General features: G+C 40.3%; 1 protein-coding gene across 10 annotated transcripts in view; it reads right to left on the bottom strand.

Moving 5' to 3' along the window:
- The window catches only part of LOC139755542 (amino acid transporter heavy chain SLC3A2-like), a 123,169-nt gene that overhangs the window by 58,623 nt on the left and 51,798 nt on the right, over positions 1–12,748 (bottom strand). For all 10 annotated transcript variants that reach the window (XM_071673954.1, XM_071673957.1, XM_071673959.1 and 7 more), the window contains one exon: positions 11,941–12,068. In XM_071673954.1, the coding sequence (XP_071530055.1) occupies positions 11,941–12,068 (128 nt within the window). The remainder of the gene's footprint in view (positions 1–11,940; positions 12,069–12,748) is intronic.

The raw sequence follows: 12,748 nt of genomic DNA, 5'->3' as shown, positions 1-12,748 counted from the left end.
ATACCCACAAGGAGGAGGGTCAGAGAAAGACTTCTGACAAGACTAATCCCAAGATAAAAAAAAAAAATTTCAAAAGTGAGTGGAAGAACCTGGAGAACTGATTCTCCTAAAGTAAGAATTCCACAGGCACGAGGCACAGCTACAACATCTACACTCATGTATCATTTTGACACAGGTGAAGTATCTTCCTCTAATGAGATTCTGCCATGATGGTTGGGCTAGCACATGGAAAAAGAGCACCTAGCTATAATATTTCATTAGCTTTCCTCCAATGAAAGGTCTATAAGGAAGGCCAAGGTAGACTGATTCTAAGAAATTTGCAAAGCACTAGAGCATAATGGATATTCTGTGCTTTTCAACATGAACATTGAACAGCAAAACTGTTAATAAAGAATTATATATCTTAGCTTCCTTTAAAATTTCTTTTAAATTATATACATTAACCCTTTGGCCGTGATATGAATTTTCAGTTGAATTCTTGAAAGGTGTCAATTCTCCAGCAAATTATGAAAATAGTGATTATTACTTTCGTAATATTTTTTATCAAGGTAAAAGAGAAAGTTTCCATACCTTGCACTGATATCTACTAAAAACATCTGAAAGCATGGGGGGAAAGAAGAAATATGAATATAAAGTATTTAAGGGTATTATTGATACAGGACAGCAAAAATTTCTTTGTGTAACAGATTTCTTGCTCCTTGCACTCATAATGATAAACGAACTGTAAAGGGCATGAAAATTACAAATAACCTGATTCAAAGGGATTCTAAGCACCATCACAATGCTAGCTCAAGAGCACACATTAACATCGCATATAATTGTTATATAACTATATTTATGCAGTGTAACATAATAAACCAATAAGAGCCACAACTAAAGGATTACTAATTAACCCAGTGTTACCCACTCGTAAACACTCATCAAAAATGTTATGTGCCATCATTGTCTTTGCATTATAATACAAAACACAAACTTACACAGCATATCTCAACATTATAATGCACCTATATCACCAAATGGTGAAAACAGTACAAAGAGAAATAGAGATAAGTGAATAACTGAATTGAGAGCAGTCATCAGGTGAATGTGTCATTATTAAGGTGTGAAGATTCAACTAGCCACCATGTAGGGGCAGCACCTTACTGGAACTTCAGGTTATTTCCTGGCTGGGGGAGGGTCAACAAATTGCAAAGACATACAAACTGTTTTGACCATGAACTGATGTATTTAATGGTGACAAGGAATAATGTGTGTTACAACTTTTGTCATGATTGGCGGCCAAAGGGTTAATAAAATCATCTATAACATCCCCAACAATTTAATTTTTTCCACTGTTACTACTGTACATCACTCAAATTTAACTCTAGAAACTCTTATTTATGACATAAAAGAAGTAAATGTTTCATAGTAACACTGCAACAGCAGGAATTACAAACTGGAGCACACCTCTCCTTTAAATGATCATGAGTCAACTTAATATGACGAGTTTTCAGTTCACTAAGAAATGTCTCAAAACAGAGATTCCTGTTGAAAGTGGAAAGCTATACTTTTAACTACTTTCTTCACCTTCCAAAATTTGGGGCTTACAAGTCCCATCTCCTTGACATTTACATCATTTAATGATCAATTCTCCCCATAAAAATCAAGTATAATTCTCGCATACTGTACAGCATATGGTTGCTTAAGCCTCAGCATCTGCTGAAGGAACATTGGGCAGGAGCCTAAGGTAGAAGCTGTCAGGGGGAACATTAGGTAGAAGCCTCTACAAACACAGTGCTAGACTTGCCCCCTGCCAGTGGCCTGTTAAGTGTGAGGCACTAAAGGCTAAGAAGCAGCACTGAAGTTCAGTAGTTATGGAGACTACCGCTGTGGCCATCCCCTTGAGGGAGTTCCAAAAGTGAACAGGCATCAGAGATACAAAAGATACACATAGATAGATAGATCTGCTGTTTCATTACTACTGATAACAACATATCTATGAAACCAGCAGAATTCAACATTCTTATTCTTTGAGTGGGTTCTAACAATCCAAACTTGGACTCTTTGAACAAGTTAATGCATTAGAGCACATGATGTAACTGGAAGTGCATTCTGGGAATTGGAGTAGATTACAGATTCTTGGTTGTTTTGCTATATGAAGTTTTCTTTCAATAACTACAGCAAATCCTACACCCATCTGAGCCACCAATAAATATCTTACTGAGTCTACATAACACAGCATCTAGACGAAGAAATCTAATTTTATCATTACAAAAGCAATGTTGCTTTGGATGTATTCATTTAATCCCTGCAAGCTTATCTCAGGACCCTTCTAGGAAGAGTACCAAGCAAAACCTCCTTTTGGGGTTGAAGTTTATGTCACTCATTAATGGCTAAAGAGGCCATCTTCTCACAGCAAGTGTTCTGTTGGAAGCCCAGACTGAGCTAAAAAAAAAAGGGGTACAGAAGTCCTATGATAACCTGGAGGTTAGGTTCCCAGAAGACCCTGTGGTTAGCAAAACCACAGATAACAAAACTGGGAAATTGGGGATCATGGGAAGTGACCCTTGAGAGACATACCTTATGGAAAATTGGGGGACTGGGGGTAGTGATCCTATGTCCTATGATGAACACTTCAAAGGAATTGAGAAATGATGTGCAAAACTGTAAAAAAAAAAAAAAAAGCAATAAAGAAATAATGCACCACCTCAACTGCCATGTGCTGGCCCCTGAACTCGCACAAAGCAGCCAGCCAGATATGCTGCACGAAAGGAAGACTAATATTTCTCAACAGTTTCATCTAGAGAACCATTAACATTAAAATCCCTCCCAAAGGAAGCTGCACTTTCACCACATGCAAAATGATCTTATAAATCCACTTTTACATCACTTTCCTTGTCCTCCCTGGAGTAGAACCACTTGCATTACTAGCTTCATGCTTAAGAAGCCATATCTTATAGCAAAAAGCAGCAAACAGGTTAAAAAGTAATCAAAAAATTGTACTGCACTGAGGTTGCTTATGGAGTTCCTCACTCAGTGAGGGTCACAGTAAGATAGAATGACACACACAAAATGCATGTGACAAGGATTGGGTGATAAAGTTATTTCACTTGTGCATCAGCATGTACACCTTCACACTGCCACCGTGCTGGATCACCAGCCACTGCAATACTCACCTGATAGGTAAAAAAAATAAAAAAAAAAACTATTGATACTCAAAACATTATGCAGCAGATGGTAAAATGCTGTACATTATCTCAAGCATGTAAACTCAAAACTCCAGTTGGTAACACAGCGGTAACCAGGAGACTACTGTACTCAGTATCACAGTAGTGGAAAGCTTCACAAAAGCTTGACATCATTATGCATAGGCCCCATTTGAAAAGCAAGTACAGTAAAACCACTGTTGTCCAAAACTAGACAAAAAATTTTCAAAACAATGTGTATTTTTCAATTTTGGTTGGCAATCCTCCATTTTCCAAAAACAAATTTGAAAAAATTAAGATATGTGAAAATATTTCAAACTGCAAGTGCATTGCATCACAGCAATCAAGTGTATTCAGCATCCTGTATTTCATGGTGCTGGTGATTGTTTGCTGTCTCCCATGTGCTTTCTGGCACAGAGTTATGGACTGGTCTTGCACATTTGCACATAGTGTGCACCATGGATTACCACAGTGAAGAATGGCCCCTTTCAAGTGTTATCAGCTCCCTGAAGCAATATACATTTTGCATGAATCACAAGAAAAACATTTTAAGCCTTAGGAAAAAGATGGAGCTGTGCAAGAGGCTAGCTAATGGCAAGACCAAGGCAGCAATCTTGACATACTTCAATGGCCATTTATGACACCACCAAGTAGCATTTGCTTAATGGCTATTTACGACATCACCAAGCAGCATTTGCTTATGTAAATCAATATTTCCCATATATAACACATCTTAAAAAATTACTATTCCTGAATAATTTAACACATCTAAAAAACCTCCAATAATGGCAAATCCTCCCCTCCCATTTTTCATTTTCCAAAAAATGAATAAAGATGGGGGCCAAGTGAGGATATTCCTTCTAAGGTTCAATCCTCTGTTTTTAACGTGACCTCGCTAATGCAGGAAATATCTATACCATTTCATTTATTATACTTTGTTGATGTCTCCCGCATCAGCGAAGTAGCACAAGGAAACAGATGAAAGAATGGCCCAATCCACTCACATACACAGGTATATACATAAACACCCACCTATACATTTCAACATATACATACATATACATCTTTTTCTTTTCTTCCAAACTATTCACCATTTCCCGTGTGAGCGAGGTAGCTTTAAGAACAGAGGACTGGGCCTTTGAGGGAATATCCTCACCTGGCCCCTTTCTCTGTTACTTCTTTTGCAAAATTAAAAAAATAACAAGAGGGGAGGATTTCCAGTCCCCCCACTCCCTCTCCTTTTTGTCGCCTTCTAAGACACACAGGAAATACGTGGGAAGCATTCTTTCTCCCCTATACCCAGGGATAATACATGTACATACACAAACATATATACACATGTAGTTCACACTCATACTTTCTGCCTTCATTCATTCCCATCGCCATCCCGCCACACCTGTAATGACACCCCCTCCCCCCACATGCGTGCGAGGTATCGCTAGGAAAGGAAAACAAAGGCCACAGTCATTCACACTCGGTCTCTAGCTGTTATGTGTAATGCACCGAAACCACAACTCCCTTTCAATCCACTGACAGCACGTCGACCCCAGTATACCACATCATTCCAATTCACTCTATTCTTTGCATGCCTTTCACCCTCCTGCATGTTCAGGCCCCAATTGTTCAAAATCTTTTTCACTCTATCCTTCCACCTCCAATTTGGTCTCCCACTTCTCATTCCCTCCACCTCTGACACATACATCCTCTTTGTCAAGATTTCCTCTCATTCTCTCCATGTCACCAAAAAATTTCAATACACCCTATTCTGCTCTCTCAACCACACTCTTTTTATTACCACCTATCTCTCTCACCCTTTCATTACTTACTTGATCAAAACACCTCACACCACATATCGTCTTCAAACATTTTATTTCAAACACATCCATCCTCATCCACACAACCTTATCTATAGCCCATGCCTCGCAACCATATAACATTGTTGGAACCACTATTCCTTCAAACATAACCATTTTTGCTCTACGAGATAACGTTCTCGCCTTCCACACATTCCTCAACACTCTCAGAACCTTTGCCCCCTCCCCCACCCTGTGACACACTTCCGCTTCCATGGTTCTATCCGCTGCTAAATTCACTCCAAGATATCTAAAACACTTCACCTCCTCCACTTTTTCTCCATTCAAACTTACCTCCCAATTTACTTGTCCCTCAGCCCTATTGCACCTTAAAACTTTGCTCTTATTCACATTTACTCTCAGCTTTCTCCTTTCACACACTTCTACAGTTTCTCATCCAAATCAGCCACCAGCGCTGTATCATCAGAAAACAATGACTAACTCACTTTCCAAGCCCTCTCATCCACAACAGACTGCATACTTGCCCCTTTCTCCAAAACTCTTGCGTTCACTTCCCTAACAACCCCATCCATAAACAAATTAAACAACCATGGAGACATCACACACCCCTGCCGCAAACTGACATTCATTGGGAACCAATCACTTTCCTCTCTTCCTACTCGTACACATGCCTTACATCCTCAATAAAAACTTTTCACTGCTTCTCGCAACTTATCTCCCACACCATATACTCTTAATACCTTCCACAGAGCATCTCTATCAACTATATCATATGTCTTTTCCAGATCCGCAAATGCTACATACAAATCCATTTGCTTTCCTAAGTATTTCTCACATACATTCCTCAAAGCAGACACCTGATCCACACATCCTCTGCCACTTCTGAAACCACACTGCTCTTCCCCAATCTGATGCTCTGTGCATGCCTTTACCCTCTCAATCAATACCCTCCAAAATAATTTCCCAGGAGTACTCAAAAGACTTTTTTTTTTATTCTTATTTTGCTTTGTCGCTGTCTCCCGCGTTTGCGAGGTAGCGCAAGGAAACAGACGAAAGAAATGGCACAACCCACCCCCATACACAATGTACACACACACACGCCCACACACGCAAATATACATACCTATACATCTCAATGTACACATATATATACACACACTTACACATACATATATACCCATGCACACAATTCACATTGTCTGCCCCTATTCATTCCCATCGCCACCTCGCCACACATGGAATACCATCCCCCTCCCCCCTCATGTGTGCGAGGTAGCACTAGGAAAAGAGAACAAAGGCCCCATTCGTTCACACTCAGTCTCCAGCTGTCACGCAATAATGCCCGAAACCACAGCTCCCTTTCCACATCCAGGCCCCACACAACTTTCCATGGTTTACCCCAGACGCTTCACATGCCCTGATTCAAAACACTGACAGCACGTCAACCCCAGTATACCACATCGATCTAATTCACTCTATTCCTTGCCCGCCTTTCACCCTCCTGCATGTTCAGGCCCCAATCACACAAAATCTTTTTCACTCCATCTTTCCACCTCCAATTTGGTCTCCCACTTCTCATTCCCTCCACCTCCGACACATATATCCTCTTGGTCAATCTTTCCTCACTCATTCTCTCCATGTGCCCAAACCATTTCAAAACACCCTCTTCTGCTCTCTCAACCACGCTCTTTTTATTTCCACACATCTCTCTTACCCTTACATTACTTACTCGATCAAACCACCTCACACCACACAGTCCTCAAACATCTCATTTCCAGCACATCCACCCTCCTGTGCACAACTCTATCCATAGCCTACGCCTCGCAACCATACAACATTGTTGGAACCACTATTCCTTCAAACATACCCATTTTTGCTTTCCGAGATAATGTTCTTGACTTCCACACATTCTTCAAGGCTCCCAGGATTTTCGCCCCCTCCCCCACCCTATGATTCACTTCCGCTTCCATGGTTCCATCCGCTGCCAGATCCACTCCCAGATATCTAAAACACTTTACTTCCTCCAGTTTTTCTCCATTCAAACTTGCCTCCCAATTGACTTGACCCTCAACCCTACTGTACCTAATAACCTTGCTCTTATTCACATTTACTCTTAACTTTCTTCTTTCACACACTTTACCAAACTCAGTCACCAGCTTCTGTAGTTTCTCACATGAATCAGCCACCAGCGCTGTATCATCAGCGAACAACAACTGACTCACTTCCCAAGCTCTCTCATCCCCAACAGACTTCATACTTGCCCCTCTTTCCAAAACTCTTGCATTCACCTCCCTAACAACCCCATCCATAAACAAATTAAACAACAATGGAGACATCAAACACCCCTGCCGCAAACCTACATTCACTGAGAACCAATCACTTTCCTCTCTTTCTACACGTACACATGCCTTACATCCTCAATAAAAACTTTTCACTGCTTCTAACAACTTGCCTCCCACACCATATATTCTTAATACCTTCCACAGAGCATCTCTATCAACTCTATCATATGCCTTCTCCAGATCCATAAATGCTACATACAAATCCATTTGCTTTTCTAAGTATTTCTCACATACATCCTTCAAAGCAAACACCTGATCCACACATCCTCTACCACTTCTGAAACCACACTGCTCTTCCCCAATCTGATGCTCTGTACATGCCTTCACCCTCTCAATCAATACCCTCTATAATTTGAACACTCACCTTTATCCCTTTTGCCTTTGTAAAATGGCACAATGCAAGCATTCTGCCAATTCTCAGGCACTTCACCATGAATATCCTTACCAACCAGTCAACAAAACAGTCATCCCCTTTTTTTAATAAATTCCACTGCAATACCATCCAAACCCACTGCCTTGCCAGCTTTCATCTTCCACAAAGCTTTCACTACCTCTTCTCTGTTTACCAAACCATTCTCCCTGACCCTCTCACTTTGCACACCACCTCGACCAAAACACCCTATATCTGCCACTCTATCATCAAACACATTCAACAAACCTTCAAAATACTCACTCCATCTCCTCACTTCACCACTACTTGTTATTACCTCCCCATTAGCCCCTTCACCGATGTTTCTATTTGTTCTCGTGTCTTAAGCACTTTATTTACCTCCTTCCAAAACATCTTTTTATTCTCCCTAAAATTTAAAGATATTCTCTCACCCTAACTCTCATTTGCCCTCTTTTTCACCTCTTGCACCTTTCTTTTGACCTCCTGCCTCTTTCTTTCATACATCTCCTGGTCATTTGCACTACTTCCCTGCAAAAATCATCCACACGCCTCTCTCTTCTCTTTCACTAACAATCTTACTTCATCCCACCACTCACTACCCTTTCTAATCTGCCCACCTCCCACCCTTCTCATGCCACAAGCATCTTTTGCACAAGCCATCACTGCTTCCCCTAAATACATCCCATTCCTCCCTCACTCCCCTTACATCATTTGCTCTCATCTTTTTCCACTCTGCGCTCAATCTCTCCTAGTTCTTCCTCACACATTTTTCGACTCTGCACTCAATCTCTCCTGGTACTTCCTCATACAAGTCTCCTTTCCAAGCTCACTTACTCTCATCACTCTCTTCACCCCAACATTCTCTCTTTTCTGAAATCCTCTACAAATATTCACCTTTGCCTCCACAAGATAACGATCGGACATCCCTCCCCTCTCAGCACATTAACATCTAAAAGTCTCTCTTTCACATGCCTATCAATTAACACGTAGTCCAATAATGCTCTATGGCCATCTCTCCTACTTACATATATATACTTATGTATATCTCTCTTTTTAAACCAGGTATTCCCAATCATGCACATATACATACCTATACATTTCAAAGTATACATATATATACATACACAGACATATACATATGTACATAATTCATACTTGCTGCCTTTATTCATTCCTGTCGCCACCCTGCCACACATGAAGTGACAACCCCCTCCCCCCACAAGCGTGCAAGGTAGCGCTAGGAAAAGACAACAAAGGCCACATTCGTTCATACTCAGTCTCTAGTTGTCATGTATAATGCACCAAAACCACAGCTCCCTTTCCACATCCAGGCCCCACAAAATTTTCCTTGGTTTACCCCAGACACTTCACATGCCCTGGTTCAATCCACTGACAGCATGTCGACCCCAGTATACCATATCATTCCAATTCACTCTATTCCTTGCATGCCTTTCACCCTCTTGCATGTTCAGGTCCCGATCGCTCAAAATCTTTTTCACTCCATCCTTCCATCTCCAATTTGGTCTCCCACTCCTCCTTGTTCCCTCCACCTCTGACACATATATCCTCTTTGTCAATCTTACCTCACTCATTCTCTCCATGTGACCAAAACATTTCAAAACACCCTCTTCTGCTTTCTCAACCACTCTTTTTATTACCACACATCTCTCTTACACTTTCACTACTTACTCGATCAAACCACCTCACACATGTCATCAAACATATTTCCAACACATCCACCCTCCTCTGCACAACCCTATCTATAGCCCACGCCTTGCAACCATATAACATTGTTGGAACCACTATTCCTTCAAACATACCCATTCTTGCTCTCCATGATAACGTTCTCTCTTTCCATACATTCTTCATCACTCCCAGAACCTTTGCCCCCTCCCCTACTTTATGACTCACTTCCATGGTTCTATTCACTGCTAAGTCCACTCACCAAATATCTAAAACACTTCACTTCCTCCAATTTATCTCCATTCAAACTCACACCCCAACTAACTTGTTCCTCAACCCTACCAAACCTAATAACCTTCCTCTTATTCACATTTAGTCTCAACTTTCTCCTTTCACACACTTTTCCAAATTCAGTCTACAACTTCTGCAGTTTCTCACTTGAATCAGCTACCACTGCTGTTTCATCGGCAAACAACAACTGACTCACTTTCCAAGCCCTCTCATCCCCAAACAAACTGCATACTCGCCTCTCTCTCCAAAACTCTTGCACTTACCTCCCTAACCACCCCATTCATGAACGAATTAAACAACCATGGGGACATCACACATCCCTGCCACAGATGGACCTTCACTGGGAACCAATCACCTCTTCCTACTCATACACATGCCTTACACCCTTGATAAAAACTTCTTACTGCTTCTAGCAGCTTACTTCTCACACCATATACTCTTGAGACCTTCCATAAAGCATCTCTATCCACCCTGTCATAAGCCTTCAGATCCATAAATGCCATACAAATCCATCTATTTTCCTAAGTATTTCTCACACACGTGCTGTCAGTGGACTGAACCTGGGCATGTGAAACATCTGGGGTAAACCATGAAAAGGTCTTTGGGGCCTGGATGTGAAGAGGGAGCTGTGGTTCCGATACATTACACATAACTACTAGAGACTGAGTGTGAATGAATGTGGCCTTTTTTGTCTGTTTTCCTGGCAATGCTGTTTCCTTTGGAGTGGGTTGGCATTGGGAATGGATGAAGGAAAGCTGGAGATCCTCCTCTCCAGTTTTTACTTTTCCAAAAGAAGGAACAGAGAAGGAGGCCAAGTGAGGAAATTTCCTCTGAAGCTCAGTCCTCTGTTCTTAACGCTACCTTGCTATCATGGGAAATGGCAAATATGTAAGAGAAAAAAAATATTATATATATATTCTAATTCAATAAAACTAATAATTTAGATGAATTTCATCCGGAAGAGACTCAAATCTACAAAAAAAATCAATCCAAAAATTGCAAGGAAGCATTTTATTTCCATTAACAAATTTATGGGGACCAGTACCCTGTTCAAATGGTATATGTGCCTCTCAATAATTACTTATTATTCTCAAGATCTACTTGAAGACGTATAATGTAGTAGCACAATTTCCACTCTTATATGGCTGAAAACACTCAACACTTCAATCACCTAGCCAAGTCATTTTGCACAGCCTATGGACCATACACGAGGTTGCAACGATGTTCACAACATGATTTTGACTTTGGTGTTACTTTTACAATATGACCATTTAAACACTTTACAGTTTGTTATAAACTCATCAATACTGCTGCCTACAGGCTAAACCAAAACTTTACCATTACCATTAACACTAACACATCCAGTTGCATTGCTGTTATCATTACTTACCATGTTCCATGGAAATCTACTTCTGCTTTTCTTGAGTTCTTGAAAAACAATTAATATTTTTGCAAATCAAATCTCACACAAAGTGGAAATTGTTTGGATCTCTGCCCAAGCTGGAGTAATCCATGTTACCACCCCCTTCTGCTGAAGTTATAGGTTCAAAAATAGCTTAATTTTCAGTCTATTTTTTATTTTTGTAGCTTGTGTGATTCAATATCACTAATTTCCAAGTTATAGCGGTATCAAATTAACATACTATAAAAATAGCTTATACCACCCCAAACTCTGTAAGAGTTCTTAAAAACCTATGTACAGAGCATAATAATATGGACTTGTTAAAAATATGGATTGATCAAAAAGGGTGAAAATGGATAGCTGAAGAGGTATGAATGAATGTAAGAAAAGAACAGATATGGTATGATGGACTAAGAGGGTATTTGCAAAAAAATGGAAATATATGCAGGGAAGTCCAAAGGTATATCAAAGAAGAGAGTCAACCATGAGGGATCCATTACACTACCATATAAAAGTTATGGTGGAAGGACTCGGTAAAAGAATAAGTGCATAAGATTGCAATACTATTAAATTTTCCAAAATGTGTGAAATAGTATCTAGAGGAGATTAAGCATAAACTAATGAGCTATCTTAAGATTTAACAAGGATAAAAAATACAAAGAGATAAGTCAGCTAGACATAAAGCTAATATTTCAAATACAAAAATAGACACATCTGAAATGTGATCAATCATACTGCTGACCTCTGTGTATATTGAAAGACTATGCAAAGGTAGCCTAGTCCATTATGGTTGCTCTAAACAAAATAAAAAATTTTCAACTGTACTACTGACCTGTGCTGAAGGTCACATTAGCTAAAGGATGAGACATAGTGAAGCAGGAATCTGGCTGTGGAGAGGGCTGAGGGCTAGGACACTCTGAGTCTAATAACAATCTTCGAGACCCTTCATCGTCTTGAATCCTGAAAAAACAAAAATTTGAAAAAAAAAAAAAATCTAGTCAAGAAGCCTCAGTTCAACCCATTCTAGCTATCTATCTAGGAAGATGAAGATCAGACAGTCAGCCTTGGAATGAAGATGACCCTAAGTATGACTGTCCAACTTACTCTGCATGGCACAGAATCAGGGTGGTTCCTGCATAACCCATTCCAAACACAACAATCCTGCCATTTAAATACATTTCTCCAGCATTTAAAGTCCCTCACATAAGTTGTCTCACTATGCCCTTCCATTCATACCCACAGTCTTTGTTCTCATTTCATTGATCATAGCATGCATAAAACAATGATTGTGAAGAAGCAATGATACACACACACACACACACACACACACACACACACACACACACACATATATCTTTTTTCATACATATTCGCCATTTCCCGCTTTAACGAGGTAGCATTAAGAACAGAGGACCAAGCCTAAGAGGGAAAATCCTCACTTGGCCCCCTTCTCTGTTCTCTCTTTTGGAAAAGTAAAAATTTGGAGGGGAGGATTTCCAACCCCCTGCTTCTTCCGCTTTTAGTCGCCTTCTACAACACACAAGGAATACGTGGGAAGTGGTTTGATCGAGTAAGTAATGAAAGGGTAAGAGGGATGTGTGGTAATAAAAAGCGTGGTTGAGAGAGCAGATGAGGGTGTG

This window comes from Panulirus ornatus, chromosome 19, assembly GCF_036320965.1.
Source record: "Panulirus ornatus isolate Po-2019 chromosome 19, ASM3632096v1, whole genome shotgun sequence".
NCBI lineage: Eukaryota > Metazoa > Arthropoda > Malacostraca > Decapoda > Palinuridae > Panulirus > Panulirus ornatus.
This window is presented reverse-complemented; position numbering and strand designations above follow the sequence as displayed.